We start from the raw sequence: 18,205 nt of genomic DNA, 5'->3' as shown, positions 1-18,205 counted from the left end.
CTGGCCCAAAGCACTGGTTTTCACTCATTGCTGTTCCATCCCTGTTAGTTCCGACTCCGTGACCGTACTAAAGTGGAAACGTATCACTGTTGCCTTTGGTGTAGTTGGTGCATACAGGTTTTGTTGTTGTTGTTTTTTTGTAACTGTCTAGGGGCATCATTTTACAAACAAGTTTACCTGGTGGTCAGGGACAAACAAGGTCCTCCTCTCCTCTTAAAATGCCATTTGAAGTATCTGTTCTGTGTGCTTCAGTGCACAGACTCTTCAAGTAGAACGAAGAAGGTGCTCAGACTCAAGCAATTTAAGTCAAAAGTCAATAGTCAGTCAATCAGCACATTCTCTTATCATTCTAGACACAAGCACCCAGTCCCACAGTACAACCACAAATCCACAAACAAACCAACAAACAAACCCCTAATACAATAGACTACCTTAACATTCCCAACAGCTGGGGGAAGGGCGATTTCAGATTTCTTACAGTTAATTAAAAACCTCTGGACAATGCCACCCTGACGAACTCAGGCCCTGTGGCTGTCTCAGGGGGACGTTAAAGTTTGCACACGTTTGTTTTTTGTGTTGATCGAAAATGCTGTGCCCCTCGGTGTTCATTGTGTACAGAAATAATTGAATAAATGAATAACTGAATACATGAATAAATGCATAACTGATTCTGCGCTGGCAGGCTGGTGTTGGGCTGGTGACTTCAGATTCCCCAGAGCAAGGATAGGAAGGAAGGTCCACCAAACCCTAGCTAGGCTTACTCAGAGAACAGTTGTTTGTTCCCCTGGACTCCCACTGGTTGAGACCTAGCAGTTTGCACAGGCTGTTCCTCTAGGGTTCAGCTGCCCCACTCTATTTCTGCAACACCCGGCTCCGATACGCAGGCAGGAAGGAGGCCGCTAGCTGTGTCTGTATCTCTCGCGTCCTTGGTCGAAGCGTGGGAGTGAACCAGTGCCTTCCCACTTCCCGGCTCAGAGTCCCCAGAGGAATTTCGACACGTTAAATGTGTGACGGGTCTCGGGTCAATAAACTCGTAACAAATATACAAGCAAACAGTCTCTCTTGTAACCTTCATACTTGACAAGAGGCTGATAACTCTGTATACATAAAACAACTAACAACAAAACAAAAGACGGTCACTGACAACAGGTGCTTCTATTTCAATGCAGTGCAGAGTGATTCGATTTATACGCCGGGGCTCTGTGTATGAATTGCATTAGATTCTTGAATCCCATAGTACAATCAGTTATTTTTAAGCTGAACCAAACATGTATAAATCACATGACCTGTTATGATACCACAAAATACCTTTTTACCCTTTTCAAATCCCATGGTTAGCTGGCTTTAACTGAACCTTAAATATGTCCAGTACATTAATAATTAAGTGATGATACACTTTAAATCGGCACTGCAATTTAAAGCTATAGACTCCTGTGATTTGCAGTTTGCATCTGTGGTAAATGTCCTCAGCACCAACGTGTACCTGCGAAGTACAGATAAAACAATTAGAGAGAAGCACCTCTGTGTTATCTGTACAGGCAATCGGGCATACAGCATGTGCTTCCACTTGTGTGTCAAGCAGTGTCACCAGATAGGGGTGCATTCATCTCTCCAATGGTTAATGGCTCTTCCCAGAAGCCTTTGCAATCAAACTTACATTGCCACGCTGTCAAGAGAGACCTACAAAAAAAAGACAGCTTTTGGGAGTGAGATAGATGGCATTTCCATGGCAAGGGTCCTGATCCTGCAGTTACAGAAAGATCACTACTGTGAGATGAATGTGAGTAAGGCCACTGTTTCTGCACTACAACCCCCCACCCCCCCACACACATGTCTCTCAGAGTCCCATTAGCTTTTAACTACCCTTCAGGGCCATGGAGATTTAAAAGAAATGCAAATACCAAACATATAGAAAGAGTCGGCTTGGCGCACACTAGGCGCTGACCCCTAGTGTGTTATATCTGTATTACGGTGCATGTGTAGAAACAGATTGTCATAGCATTAGGCGCCCGGATCTTGTATAAGTGCGTTGGACAAAGCTGTGCTGCAGACTCAGAGAGAGGCTGCGCATCCCTCCAGACCCAGACGCAGCGCGGCTCCGTACTCCCTGTGATTTATCTGTGTGGAGCTCATCCAGCAACAGGGACAGAACGGATCTCTTAACAAGTCGGCGGAAAATGAAGCAAATCAATAGAAGGGGCCACACACATGTCGAATGGTTCCCATACACTCTTTTTCCCGGAGGTTGTTTAAGCTTTCGCCCTGTGGCTGTTTTCGTTTGGCCAGGAGTTAGAGGACATGCGTTAAAGCCTATACATACTCTTTAGGTACATGTGAGGAGGCAGAAATGTGGGCCTGGGAGCTGGGCTGCTAGTTGGTCTAAAACATGCCAGCTTGGCTTCATGTGGGCAGGGACTGATTCTTCCCAACCTGCTGTCTGACTGTAATAAAGTGAATACAGTGTTTCACTTGGAACACAAAGCCAAGCTAGCAGATGCTGATGTGTTTGTGCCTACTCCTGTGTTATGCTTTGTAATTTGTTGGCATTGTATTCTTTCCTTCTAACATGCCAAGGATCTGTATCTCTTACCTGACTTTGGAAACATACGGACTTGTTTTGTTTTGTTTTTCTGGTAGATGGGTTTTTTTTTTTTTTTTTTTCAACCCACATTTGCAATTTAAATCTGAAATTAAAATATAAATAGCTACAGGAGGGATGTATGTTCAAATGACTGTAATGGAATTCATTTCACGCTGCAATGTCGAAGCTTGTTTGACACCAACGGGGGTCATGTAGCACAGATACAGTGGAACACATAGGCTAACAGGATAAAAATACAGACAGACAAGAAATGCGAGAAGAAAACTGAGGGAGGAATGGAAAAAAAAGAACATGAAAAGAAATAAACACTTGTTCTCACTCCTATACCTTTTCCTTTGTACTCCGCACTTGTCAAGCTATCGAGTCAAATGGGAGCTGTTTCTATTGATCCTAGACACAATTGTGGATTGGCTTTGGGAAAATAACAATATTGCTGTCAGTGAATAATGGACAATGCAGTGGGTGTAAAAAATAAAAAAATAAATCCATATCAGCCACGTAATATAATGTTATCATATCAGCAAACGGCAATATCCTGCTTTAATACACACAGGACTGTCAGCAGAGCACAGCGACGCGAGTTATCAGAGAGGCATTAACCTCCGTGGCAGCGCAGAGGTGTCAGGGGATCACAAAGCCTGATTTACCTGAGGCTGCGATGCTCGAGTGATTACCATGCAGTGCTGTTCATTTGCAGGGCTGCCAGAGTCTTGCGTCTTTAATATGTTTTTTGGTTAGGCTTTCAACAGAGATGATGACGACGAAGAAGATGATGATGATGATGATTATTATTATCATTATCAACATCATCTTTATTATCATCACCATCCGGTAAAACAGCATCCCCACAGGTAGCAATTTTGTGTTGTAAAATGCCGCAGCTTTGCTCTTCAGTTCGAGACACTAGACCCCCTACTGATGGGAGATTATGCAAATCGGGCCGAGGAAGTTTTGTGAGGTAATCTTATCAGGATCGCGTGTGTGGGTTCAGCAAGAGCAATGACAGGAGTTGGTCTTGTTGTGCAGATACACACTATTCCTGAATTGTATTTTTAGGTGTTTTTAGTTGTGTTAATGCAGTTGCCTTTCTTATTGCATAAGTATAAAAGCTGCTCTGTCTGATAGTTAACGTTCATTATTCTTTTCCATAACCCTGAACCCGTGGATAAGGTCTCATATCAATAGGTGTGTATCCTCCAGTCTCACAATCTCTGGTCTCTGTGTCCTCAAGCAGCCGTACAGCAGTAACCTAACTAATCTGCTTATTAATTGACTTGAAGCAACTGAGTGAGACATTTCGCTGCCAACCATCTTTTGTTAGACCAGTTGGAGGCTGACAGAAAATAATCGGATTCGTCTCGCCGGGGGACACATGATATTGACTCATCACTTGTATGGTCGGAGGCTCATTTGATATCTGTAATCCTAAATCTACACACAGGCCACGCTGTGAAAGCGTGAGTTTGTCAGTCACAGATCGAAAGGCAGTGACTCATCCGTCTGTTTCCTCAAATAATTTATAATGCGTCTTGGTGAGCAGATGGCTAATTTTCAAATACATATATAAATAAAAAATGTCCCAGATATAAGCATAGTGAGGGGGCTTAGCATCAGTGTCTTCTGTACGGCCAGCTGAATGCTATTGTGGAAAGGCTAAAACTCCTCTCCTACCGAGAATGAAATGAAATGTAGCAGTATGTTGTGACCTTATTGTTTTAGCAATACGTTTTTCTTCTTATTATTGATACTATATTTGGTATTATATATTTACTTTATTGAAGGCAAACTTACAAATTGTATCTAGTTTAGACTATACAATATACAATGTTGCAATACATGATGCAGTGAAGTAAAATGCCATACCATATACAGCAACTACAGCAAAAAGAGCTGAAGCATTACACAGCAATGCACTTTAAATGGCAAGCTTATAGTCGTACCAAGAATGAAACAAAAGCAGATTGTAATATTGTAAGCAATAGATATTCACTGCCAATACAGTAATGCAGATGGTTTTCAATGGTGGATTTTAAGTTACCCTTGCAGAAAAGGCAGTGAAAAAACATTGATCCTGGAAGTGCGTATGCTTTGTTTTGCATTTCCTACATTTTTCTTGAACTGCATCTGTTTCTCAGCTGGTGAGACAGACCTTCCTCTCACCAGGGTAGCATCAGTCTCTTTGTTGTTTTTGTTTGTGTTGTTTTGTATTGGCATGGTGTGTTGGTTTTTAAAAGTTTATTGTATTTTTGAAGGTTGTCCGTATTATAAACACGTTCTCATGACTATATATATATATATATATATATATATATATATACACTCACCTAAAGGATTATTAGGAACACCTGTTCAATTTCTCATTAATGCAATTATCTAACCAACCAATCACATGGCAGTTGCTTCAATGCATTTAGGGGTGTGGTCCTGGTCAAGACAATCTCCTGAACTCCAAACTGAATGTCTGAATGGGAAAGAGAGGTGATTTAAGCAATTTTGAGCGTGGCATGGTTGTTGGTGCCAGACGGGCCGGTCTGAGTATTTCACAATCTGCTCAGTTACTGGGATTTTCACGCACAACCATTTCTAGGGTTTACAAAGAATGGTGTGAAAAGGGAAAAACATCCAGTATGCAGCAGTCCTGTGGGCGAAAATGCCTTGTTGATGCTAGAGGTCAGAGGAGAATGGGCCGACTGATTCAAGCTGATAGAAGAGCAACTTTGACTGAAATAACCACTCGTTACAACCGAGGTATGCAGCAAAGCATTTGTGAAGCCACAACACGTACAACCTTGAGGCGGATGGGCTACAACAGCAGAAGACCCCACCGGGTACCACTCATCTCCACTACAAATAGGAAAAAGAGGCTACAATTTGCACAAGCTCACCAAAATTGGACAGTTGAAGACTGGAAAAATGTTTCCTGGTCTGATGAGTCTCGATTTCTGTTGAGACATTCAGATGGTAGAGTCAGAATTTGGCGTAAACAGAATGAGAACATGGATCCATCATGCCTTGTTACCACTGTGCAGGCTGGTGGTGGTGGTGTAATGGTGTGGTGGATGTTTTCTTGGCACACTTTAGGCCCCTTAGTGCCAATTGGGCATCGTTTAAATGCCACGGCCTACCTGAGCATTGTTTCTGACCATGTCCATCCCTTTATGACCACCATGTACCCATCCTCTGATGGCTACTTCCAGCAGGATAATGCACCATGTCACAAAGGTCGAATCATTTCAAATTGGTTTCTTGAACATGACAATGAGTTCACTGTACTAAACTGGCCCCCACAGTCACCAGATCTCAACCCAATAGAGCATCTTTGGGATGTGGTGGAACGGGAGCTTCGTGCCCTGGATGTGCATCCCACAAATCTCCATCAACTGCAAGATGCTATCCTATCAATATGGGCCAACATTTCTAAAGAATGCTTTCAGCACCTTGTTGAATCCATGCCACGTAGAATTAAGGCAGTTCTGAAGGCGAAAGGGGGTCAAACACAGTATTAGTATGGTGTTCCTAATAATCCTTTAGGTGAGTGTGTGTGTGTATATATATATATATATATATATATATATATATAATTTGTAAAACTACATGTGGAATATGATCCACTAAAACAAAACACACATTCTCTTCTCACCATTGAAAGTCTGCATTGTTGACCACAACTACTCTATTAACTGTAATTCAGGTTACTTTCTGCAGAATCTAGATGAACGATCTCGTTCTTAAGACGGATTTTCAACTGCAAACTCACAAACTGAACTCATATGGATTTTAGTGTATCAGGGGATAAGAACAAAGGGGGAAGAAACAGCTCTATATCTTTTGTGTTGTCAGGTGTAATAGAGTTTCATTTCCTAAAGAGATAACCACAGCTCAAAATGATCCTTGCTCTGTTTGTCAGTGATGACTCCCAGCCTGCCTTTATTTTTTAAAGTAGATAGCAAATTATTTATTAAGTGAATGGCAATGCAAGTATAGAAATGTAATAGTATAATACCTCACTGCTGGAAGGTCATTTTGGGGTTGTGCGCCTCCTAGATTTCAAGACTGAGGCAGGATAGAAATTGTATTTAATCTGTTCAGAGAATAGTTAACAGACATCCAGCTTGGCCTTACATGAAAAATTTCATTATCTCGAGCAGGAAAAACAAAAGCTATAAATCCATTCACTAAACCAGGGGAATTGAGAGCGATCAATTTTACAGTGTCATTTAGATATTAACATAAGCCATTTTTTTGCCAAAACAAATGCTGCTCTGCAGCTTGATTTTCTTGGAAGCACCGGTCCCATCTTGTCCTTGAGGTTCATATTTATCATACTTTTGAGAGGGAGAGAAAGAGAGAGAGAGAGAGAGAGGACATTGTGAGACAGAGACAGAAAAAGAGACTGAAAGAGACACGGAGAGAAGGAGCCAGAGGTAGGAATAAAGAATAAGTGTGAGTGTGTGTGTATGTGAGAGAGAGAGAGAGAGAGAGAGAGAGAGAGAGAGAGAAACAGGAAGTGACAGAACATTGTACTTCACCAGGGCTGCTGTTTGAGCAAAAGCACCTCGGCGTCTCTCTCCTCGCACACAGAGGGCTCCACCCTGGTCTGATTCACTTCAAACTGCAGCTCTCACTGCGGAGGCTATGCGCAAGGCAGAGAGGACCCCGGCATTGCTCTACCTGGCTTCGTTTTTTTTTTTCTTATTCTATAGTTCCCTCATCATCACTTCTACACTACAGCAGGAGAAGCAAGCAAAATGCTCTTACACAGCTCAGAAATCCGAAATCCACTCTTTTGGACCCAGACCTGCAGCTGTAAGCTCAGGCAGAAGGGCAACATAAGGATATTACCAGTCCAAGATAAAATCAGAGCCCCCTGGCCTATCTGTCTCTCTCAAGAGCAGTAATAAATGAATAAGATGCCTGAGCACAGTTTTTATTAAAGCCGGGATAAACTGACTGACTTGTGTGTGAACTGTGCTGGAGGGAAAACTCTGGAAATCAGGATTCATGGATAGATGTGCCATGGCTGTGACTCAAAGGTCAAAGCTACTGTGGGTCACTCAGGGTGCCCAGCTAGGTGACTGTGTGTCATCGGGCCCAGTGACTAGGTTTGGCTGTTCTAACAGTGACTCACAATACCACACCAGCGATGTCTGTGATGTTTATAGTTACATATTAATCATTACTTATGAAAACTTTAGCAGGGGCTTGATTTAGTAAAGCATGATTGCACTCTTAAAAGAGGTGAATAGAAAAAGAAATCTGATATGCAAGTGAATCATCCTTTGGGACTACAAAATACATTTTAATTGCTTCATTTTCTTTTTCCATTATTGTTTTTTGTTTATTGCAGTTCTGAAAATCTAACATAAAGACTGCTATCCTCATTTGCAATCTAACACTAGAGATATAATGTTTTTTTTCCCTCCAAAATATATAAAAAAAAACGCTCCAGGTGAAACTGTCTGTTAGTCACATTACATATCTTCACAGTAAATAAATAATAAATAAAGAAATAATAAACTGTCATTCTCTGTGATAAGAGCACCCTTGAGATTGCTTCACGATTGTGTTGCCACGTTGCAAATGCAATGGCTGAGTGTCTCAAATTAAGATGAAGTTTGTGCTTAAGTGCATTTTCCAATCGCTAAGCCGATGTGAAATGAGAGGTAGGTGAGTAGTGGCGGATAAAATAGGAGACTGTTGGTTTCCTGTTATTGTTATTGTGTCTTTCTGTGACAGCCTGAATTAGTTCGATGATTTTGATGCGTACTTCAGCTATCATAACAGTATTAATCCAGACCCCAGGGATGCTTCTTAATCATACCCCTTTGACAGATAGTGTACAGAGGGGGGCGCATGTGTGGTTTGAGTCGAATGGAGCTAGAGTGATCCGCTGCGGCTTTCCATTTTCCAGCAATCTCAATTCCGAGTGTCAACCTCAGTTTTATTTATTTATTTAGTATTTTTGCCCCTCCTCCCCCCTTCTTCTTCCTTCTGGTTTAATACGGTGTGATAAATTGCTGGATCGAACGCCGACCTCCTAGGTCCCTAATAAATCACAGCACAGCAGTCACCCAGATGGGGCTTTCCAATGCCTGCAGACTGCAAAGCATGAGTGTCTAACCTGACTTCTGGTTAAAGAGCAGAGGAGGGGAAGCCATGGGGAGTGTGTGTGTGTGTGTGTGTGTGTGTGTGTGTGTGTGAAACCGCGGCACAGCTGCAAAACCGATCCAGCTGCGAAAAGGGGGTTCTTGTTGGGTATTTTGTGTATGTGTGTGTTTGTGTGTTTTTTCTTTGTGGAGCAAATCTTTCTCAACAGCTTTTGGATGTTCTTACCAGGCTTGCCACATAAGGCTGCCACAGTTGCTGTTTTAGTTTCTGTTTCTGTTTGTTTAATTTTTATACACAAACTCCCAGCTTTGCTAATGAAATAATCAAAGAAGCAAAACAAAATAAAAACAAACTAAAAAAATAACTACTTGATTCATAAACCTCGAAGGAATACAAACGTAAAACATAGAGCTCTTGACTGCGTGTGTTTATTTATTTATTGACTACTTTCAGAAAAAAGTGAAGGCAGAACATATTAATCTTGCACACCCCAGTGTCTTGTTCCAAGTCTGAAACTTAAGTGCTGTGGAAAGCAGATACAGATGTAGAATAAAACCAAACTAACATTTCAGAAGACTACAAAAAAGATTATAAAAAACTTTTAAAATAAATGTTTAAACCGTTCTCATGAAAATTGTTATTAAATGCCCAAGAGGAATCCCTAATGAATTAGTTGGAAGTCTTGCTTTACGTCGTTCTGTGAAAGCAGCTCATACGATCAGGGAAAATGCTTTTTACCTTGTTACTGGAGGTAGCTCTGAATAAACAAATTGACACCGCATAGTGGCAACGATGTGCTTGACCTGAGCATTTTAATCATTTTCATTGGAGAGAAAAAAAATATTGCAGAAAATAATTATAACAATGTGTATGATAAACCGTAAAATCTGGTTGTGTCAATTAAGTATCCGAGAGCTCAGTTGGAAAGAAAACCAGAAGTCGGTGGAACTGCGCTCCCTGAACACCATGGTCAGTTGCTCCTGTCAATCTCTGATCCTCACCTGCACCTTTTCCTGTTGCCAGATCCCGAGGACGATGACGACGACGACCAGAAGGTGAAGACTCAAAGGCCGCGCTCTGCAGACCAGCCTGGGATCTTTCAGGCCCAGACAGGTGAGGTTCCTGGTTCTGGTTCTGACTGGGTTCGGCATCACTGAACCGCAGCTCATATGGTCCTTGTGTCCGGTCCTCGAAGGCTGCTGGAAGTATCCTAGGGTTTTCATTCCATCTGAGCTCTGATACATCGCATACAGGTCCTTATTGGCTTCCGAGGAATACAGGAAGTTGAGTAGAAACTGGATTGTGAAGTACAACCAAATGAACTGCAAGGCTGGGTCATTAGTCAAGAATGACTCTTAATTGGCATATAGTGTTCAAATTAGACATTGTACACATTACTTTGAACCTTGACATGAAAAGCATTATTTAAAAGTGTGTATTGTGCCTTTATAGAGATGGGCTCAGAGAAGAGTCAATATGTCCAGTTTGAAATGTTATGTACAGACTGTGCTCATTCATTCGTTCATTCTATACCCATTACATTATTAATTTTGGGCCTGCACAAGATAATACACCACAAGAATAGAGCTGAGTTGTATGTAGGGTGATTAGGTTCTCTCCATCAGTAGTCAATCACTGTTATTATCAATTTGTGGGTTCTTCTTTAACATTTTAACTGGGCTAGATGCTCTGTAATTGCAATTGAACCTCTCCATGTCATCAAGGATTGGTGGTAATCTCATCTCTGTCAGCCAGTCAATCAGCAAATCGGTCTGTTAATCATCTTCATTGAGCTGCCAGTGAAGCACATTGGAGATCTGCTGCAGAATAACGCTTGTTGAATCTCAGATTAACACCAGGGAGCCTCAAGGCTGCTTTGGAGGTGCATGGTCAAAAACTCAATTTTCCTTTCCTCAAATCTATACTTGTTTTATTCTATTCTTCATCCCTTCCTTCCTTCCATCATACTGTTTTTCATTTATCACACATTTCTGCCCTCCCTCTTATAAAAAGTAAAAAAATGGTTAAAGCTTAGCAGTCATGGCACTGTTCCTCTACTCGCTGTGCCTCTCTGGGTGGCTGACCCTCTTGAACGCATCCCTCTGTCAGCTGTTGATGCTGAAGTGCTGCTGTGATTAGCTGTCTAGAGGACAATGCTCCCTTCAGAACACATGAATGCATAAATAGGTCCAACTCCAAGGACACTTGTCACAAGAATGTGCCCTATGATAGATATGTCTGATTAACTTAATTTATAATTTCATGTAGTGTTAGCAAAAAAAAAACACACACCTCTCCTATCACTGACGAATTCATTAAACTAGGCCTTCAGTCTAATTGATACACTACGGTGTTCATGAATTCTACAAACAGACCTTCAAATCATGCCTACCCATGTAACCTTCTGAAACCCGGCGAACTACTTGTCATCTTCCTCTAATCTAATATAAGAGTGGTCATGATCCATAATGTCAAGAGCCTGATTGTACAATATTTGAGTCCTGAAAGTCTGGGGGATGCTGCTGCCGGCAGTGTAGTATGGACAGAAGGGAAGACCGTGTTGTACCCAGCATAAGTCATGGATAAGTGTCAGGTGGACTTGCCCACTCTCACATATGTGTTTTTCTCTATGTATGGCTGCCTGTCTGTTCATCTGTTCCTTGCTGTCTCTCTTTGTTGGTGACACGTCTGTCTCAGTCCCACTTATCCTAATGTCTTTGTATGTGCTGGGTGTGGTCTGTTGTCCTTCCTGTAAGTCTGTCTTTACATCCATCCGTCTGTCCTACCTTGTACAGCTGTGTGTCTGCCTGGTGGCGCTCATTTCTGGGCCCATTTTCTGTCCCCTGTGCGTCTGGCTGACGGTACCCTGTGTCTCCCTCGTGGCAGGTGACCCGGCGGCGGAGGAGTGGTCGCAGTGGAGCGTGTGCTCGTTGACGTGCGGCCAGGGCTGGCAGGTGAGAACGCGCTCCTGCGTCTCCTCTCCCTACGGAACCCTGTGCAGCGGCCCGCTGAGGGAGACGCGGCTCTGCAACAACACCGCCACCTGCCCAGGTAACACACTGCACGCTGACTAGCACCGGCACTGCCCTCTGCCTGCCCAGGTCATAACACTGCAAGCTCACTGACACTGGCACTGGCACTCCCTTGTATAACCCTGCCCAGGCAACTACATCACTGGCACTGCATTCTGCATCACCTGTTCATGAAATCCACCACGTGCTCACTGACACTGGCACTGTACGCTGCCCGACCTGCCCAGGTAACTACCACGCTGCCCTACATACTGGCTCTGCTCCCTCAGTATCACCTCAGTTCACCCACTGTCCCTTACACCAGCTCAGCACACCCACTGACCCTGGCAATGCACGCTTCCCCACCGGCCCAGCCACAGTGTGTCTTACTTTTCAGAAAAGGTCCTCAGGGCAGAACGCACCAACTGCATCAGTCACTGCACCATCAGGGTCTTCCCACCCTGATTAAAACTGCTGCACCAAAATAAGCTGAACAAGTTTTGCCAGTCAACTTTGAATTTAAAGCAAATGTCTGCTGTATCTGTTGTATGATGTGCAAGCCCTGCTTTGAAGTAATGTGGCATGTGTAAGAAATGTAGACATGAGCTACTAGACAATATACTATAGAAACACATTTTCAACACCTGTTCTAGATATTCTGTGTGCTGCGAATCCAGTCAAAGCATGGTACAGAGCTTTCTGCTGTCTGCAGAGTTTGACAAGGGATACAATGTACCTTTATAGAAATAACAATATATATCGACAATGGTCAGCCACTATGGCAATCCCCAATGAAAGAAAACTCAACTTCTGCAGGTGAGTTCATTCAGTTTTAAGACAGCTCGGATGACAGCTCCAAATGTGCATAACTCGTTTCTGCCACCCCAAGAAACACTCTAGCTCTTGTGCAAATGCTTTGGTATTAAAAGTGGGTCTTCCTTACTGGTACAGTAGTTTGTCCAAAAAATAATAACAGAAGAGTGAAATTACTTTTGTTTGCTCTGCCTGTAGGTAGATTACAACATCTTAGGTGCCGATGTTGTAATGGGAAGCTCAGATTGTTGTTTAAGTTTATTTGGGGCATGGAAACTCGCTAAGTATTGAACTTTTGTCATTTGTACTGAATGCACCCTTATGAAAATATGTTTACATTGGGCAGACATTTGTATTCGGAAGTGCATGACCTGGATTCATGGTTTCACTCTGCTCTCATTATTGTTGTTTTTCTAGATTTGTTCAGTGGAAATCTGTGGTACAGACCTCGAACACCGAGTGCCGCAAATGGGGGCAGGTTTAATCTCCTGAGCTGGAGTGAAATAGTCTGCATTTGTGTATTGCTGTGCTTAATTAGTGGAAGAACACCAGGATAGCTTCTGTTCCTGCCAACCTGGGGATTTCAAAAATAGCGGATGCGATTTGTAGGATCTCATTATTTTGCTCCTGGTTGGATATGTAGCTACTCACCGAGGAGTGAGAGACAGAAGGTAAAAGTTTTGACACCTGAGAGGAAGAGTACTGTGGCCTGCAAGGGTGTGTGAGTGAAGACTTTATTATTTAGTTAACATGGACCTGAAACTCTCCTGGCTTTACAACGGGAGATCCTTGTGTTGAGTGCGTGCCGATTGTATGAATATGAATGAACACACGCCAGCAATTTACACAGTCACATCATTATTCATAATCCAGAACCAAGTTGCAGGCCTACTTGGGGTGGAACATTAAAGCACAGAGAGCTCGTCATCGGGGAGAGAGACAGGAGGGGGGTTGCTAAGCAATCTTCTTTCTCGCTGATCCTCTCTGCCTTGGCTCCCGTGCAGACTCCCTCGCAGCCCAAATTGCATTTCTAGGGATTGATTAGTGAAAGCAATTATGCTAAGTTTATTTTATAGAGAGTCGGCTGATTATTCTGAATTGATTAGCTATGCCCCGAGATTAAGCAGCTATATTGCATTATATATATATATATATATATATATATATATATATATATCTTTATATATCCCTTAATGCTCCATTGACTTCCTGTCCTGAATGACTCTTCATTTTAACCCCAACCCCCCTTTCCTTATGATAGCACTTATCAATATCTAATTTCCCAAAATTAACAAGACAAATTAATGCTCTATAAAGTTAATCCTGCTTAAACTGTGGATAATGTATAGTATTGTTGATTATTGATGGAAGTGTTGATTAAGGAAGGCATGCTAGTAGGTAAAATGTACAAAGTTTACTCCTGGATTTTAACTGGCATTACATGCACAGCTAGGGGCACCTGATTCACATGGCTCAGAAAAAAGGACCTCCCTTTTCATAGTTTACCCCAGTAAAGCTGCATGCTAGATTGGGATTTGTCCCCTTGATTCTACTGTAGTTTTACCATACATTCACTTTGTTTGTTTTTCTAGCTTACTTACCACACTTTTACATGTGATATGGCAAGGTTCTTTTACAATAAATTTTAATATACACATCAAAGGGATGTCACGATAACAAACAGAGGTTCAGCCTTGTTAAATAAAGGAACCACCAACAAAGAGCAGTGTTGATTCTAAACTATATTTCTCGACACTGCATGACCCATCACAATATACTGGAATAGGCTTGCATGAGGCATTATTCCTGTGGGATTCATACATTAATACATTATATATATATATATATATATATATATATATATATATATATATATATATATATATATATAATATAATTAAGAGACCACTCCAAGTTCTGAAATCAGTGTTAAGTGTAATCTTATTTTTTTCCAGAACTGTACATATATATATATATATATATATATATATATATATATATATATATATATATATACATCATTATCATCACCATCTGCCTATCAATCCACTGCTGGATGAAGGCCTCTGTTTCCACTTGTTTCCATCTATAGCTTCTCTTATAAGATTTTTTAGGTTTTTGTTGTTTTATCGTTCTCAGATCCATTAATTTCCTTTTTGTTCTCTTCTTGTTATTCCAAGCGTCCATCTTCCCATGCTTCTTTGTGTTGTCCGCAGTTTCTGTAACATCATTTTGGACAGGTTTCAGAGCCATATTTGAGCATTGGTAGTATGTCTTAATCAAATACTTTTCTATTCAAATATATATGTAAATGTATATATTCTCATATATAATGAATGTTGAACAGATGTTCAGGGTTTTGAGGAATGCAGATGTTTTTGAAAGGTGATCTTCTTTCTGTGCAGAACCTCTTTCTCTTGGTTTGAATTGTTTTGCAGAAGGGAAGTAAATCCGCTGCTGCTGCTGACATTGAACAATATTGACAAGTAGAACCTTGTCGCCTTAATACCATAATCAGTAGGACACTAATAGCATATTAAAATTAACCACCTTGACTGACAGTTAGCATGAATGCAACACCGTGCTGAAGAAAGGCAGTATCTGGAGGTTTGGCTTTGTGCTTAATGCTGGGTGCACTTTTGTTTTGGTGGAACTAATTTCAGTGCAGTTAGTCTCTGTATTATGTGGCCTTGATGCACATGCAAGTGAATTTTTTTATATATATATGTTAAGGTACAACTTGACTGCCAGTCAAAACCCTTCAGGTACATGTGGATCGCTTCCCAAGTGTATCACAGCAACAGCAGGAACCCTTCAGTGCATTACGAGCCCGGGAAGTAAAGTCACCGACACAATGCCAGATCGTTTGTCTTCAGTTTATTTTTGCAACAACAGACACTTTTAAACATGTCAGAAGTCTGATTGCCAAGAGTTCCGGGGCAGGTTCATACAGATATTACAGACATATTACAGATCTAGTTGCTAGGCAGACATGAAATGTGTTCGATATCATAATTCATAACACACTCAAGAGTTTCAGTTGACACATCTGCACGGTTTGCCTAGTAGTAGATGACGTGTATATATATATATATATATATTTATTTATATAAATATTTTCTTTCTTTCACTTTCACCTCCACTTTTTCATTCTGTTGCTCTCCCATTCAGTGGCTCCTAGTCCGGTGAAAGCAGTGCTTTCAACTCTAGAAGTGGTGTGGAGCTACTACAGGCACTCTGCCCACACCTGAACCCACCTGTCGCATCTAATTACCCCTAACGGGGCAGTGGAGAACAATACTGATATTACATGATTTCGCCACAAGGTGGTGCTATGTGAAAGCTTATCTCCCACAGTGAAAGACAAAGTGGGCAACTAGCAGTGCGTATTAGAATAAAGGTAGATCACGAGCCTTGGAGCAGATGGCCAATGGATCTCTGTTGTGCAAGCAGCTGGCACACTTTTGCAGTAAAATCGACAGTGCTACAGTGAGGGAAAAAAGTATTTGATCCCCTGCTGTTTTTGTATGTTTGCCCACTGACAAAGAAATGATCAGTCTATAATTTTAATGGTAGGTGTATTTTAACAGTGAGAGACAGAATAACAACAAAAAAATCCAGAAAAATGCACTTAGTACTTGGTGGCAAAACCCTTGTTGGCAATCACAGAGGTCAGACGTTTCTTGTAGTTGGCCACCAGGTTTGCACACATCTCAGGAGGGATTTTGTCCCACTCCTCTTTGCAGATCCTCTCCAAGTCATTAAGGTTTCGAGGCTGACGTTTGGCAACTCGAACCTTCAGCTCCCTCCACAGATTTTCTATGGGATTAAGGTCTGGAGACTGGCTAGGCCACTCCAGGACCTTAATGTGCTTCTTCTTGAGCCGCTCCTTTGTTGCCTTGGCTGTGTGTTTTGGGTCATTGTCATGCTGGAATACCCATCCATGACCCATTTTCAATGCCCTGGCTGAGGGAAGGAGGTTCTCACCCAGGATTTGACGGTACATGGCCCCGTCCATCGTCCCTTTGATGCGGTGCAGTTGTCCTGTCCCCTTAGCAGAAAAACACCCCCAAAGCATAATGTTTCCTCCTCCATGTTTGACGGTGGGGATGGTGTTCTTGGGGTCATTCCTCCTCCTCCAAACACGGCGAGTTGAGTTGATGCCAAAGAGCTCGATTTTGGTCTCATCTGACCACAACACTTTCACCCAGTTCTCCTCTGAATCATTCAGATGTTCATTGGCAAACTTCAGACGGGCCTGTACATGTGCTTTCTTGAGCAGGGGGACCTTGCGGGCGCTGCAGGATTTCAGTCCTTCACGGCGTAGTGTGTTACCAATTGTTTTCTTGGTGACTATGGTCCCAGCTGCCTTGAGATCATTAACAAGATCCTCCCGTGTAGTTCTGGGCTGATTCCTCACCGTTCTCATGATCATTGAAACTCCACGAGGTGAGATCTTGCATGGAGCCCCAGACCGAGGGAGACTGACAGTTATTTTGTGTTTCTTCCATTTGCGAATAATCGCACCAACTGTTGTCACCTTCTCACCAAGCTGCTTGGCGATGGTCTTGTAGCCCATTCCAGCCTTGTGTAGGTCTACAATCTTGTCCCTGACATCCTTGGACAGCTCTTTGGTCTTGGCCATGGTGGAGAGTTTGGAATCTGATTGATTGATTGCTTCTGTGGACAGGTGTCTTTTATACAGGTAACGAGCTGAGATTAGGAGGACTCCCTTTAAGAGAGTGCTCCTAATCTCAGCTCGTTACCTGTATAAAAAACACCTGGGAGCCAGAAATCTTGCTGATTGATAGGGGGATCAAATACTTATTTCCCCCATTAACATGCTAATCAATTTATATCTTTTTTGAAATGCGTTTTTCTGGATTTTTTTGTTGTTATTCTGTCTCTTACTGTTAAAATACACCTACCATTAAAATTATAGACTGATCATTTCTTTGTCAGTGGGCAAACCTACAAAATCAGCAGGGGATCAAATACTTTTTTCCCTCACTGTATTAATTATATACAGTATACAGTATATTTATCCATTTTCTGCCTAAGGAGTGGCAGTAATGCACAGAACAAAAGGCAGGGTTTAGATCAAAGCTGCCATGTATAATGTGGGGCTTGCCCTATATTTTATGCAGATCAGTGTGTCTGCACTGGCCCACATGCTTTTCCGTGATTATATGCCACTAAAAGCACTGCGTGAGGCACTTCTTTTCAATTGGCTCTCGCGTGAAGTTGAGTTGACTGTCTGGAAGGTCCACGCCTCATACCAGTCTGCCCCAAGAAAAGGCAGCTTGAACTCTACAGAGACATTGACCCCTAAAAGACCTTCCACAGCCCCCTGAATCTGTGGGGTCCTTCATATATTTCCTGTGGAAATAAAAGAATGGATGCAGTTCCCTGTCTGCTATGGCAAGCCTGCGGACCTCACTAAATGTGTGCACTGGGAGAGTGACTGGTGCACTAGGGGACTGATAGATCACTTTAAGAAATAACTGACTGGGTGGGCAATGTTATAATAATAGTTTTGTGTAAGAATGTGCATGTGTATATATATATATATATATATATATATAGTATATTTTATATATACACTACCGTTCAAAACTTTGGGGTAACTTAGAAATGTCCATTAAAATAACATCAAATTGATCAGAAATAC

The 18,205-nt window shown here is 41.9% G+C and overlaps 1 protein-coding gene across 6 annotated transcripts in view; it reads left to right on the top strand.

Moving 5' to 3' along the window:
- The window catches only part of adgrb2 (adhesion G protein-coupled receptor B2), a 207,110-nt gene that overhangs the window by 86,099 nt on the left and 102,806 nt on the right, over window positions 1-18,205 (top strand). For all 6 annotated transcript variants that reach the window (XM_066717237.1, XM_066717238.1, XM_066717235.1 and 3 more), the window contains exons 3-4: window positions 9,734-9,823; window positions 11,597-11,761. In XM_066717237.1, coding sequence (XP_066573334.1) covers window positions 9,734-9,823; window positions 11,597-11,761 — 255 coding nt within the window. The remainder of the gene's footprint in view (window positions 1-9,733; window positions 9,824-11,596; window positions 11,762-18,205) is intronic.

This window comes from Amia ocellicauda, chromosome 11 (assembly GCF_036373705.1).
Source record: "Amia ocellicauda isolate fAmiCal2 chromosome 11, fAmiCal2.hap1, whole genome shotgun sequence".
Classification (NCBI taxonomy): Eukaryota; Metazoa; Chordata; class Actinopteri; order Amiiformes; family Amiidae; genus Amia; species Amia ocellicauda.
This window is presented reverse-complemented; position numbering and strand designations above follow the sequence as displayed.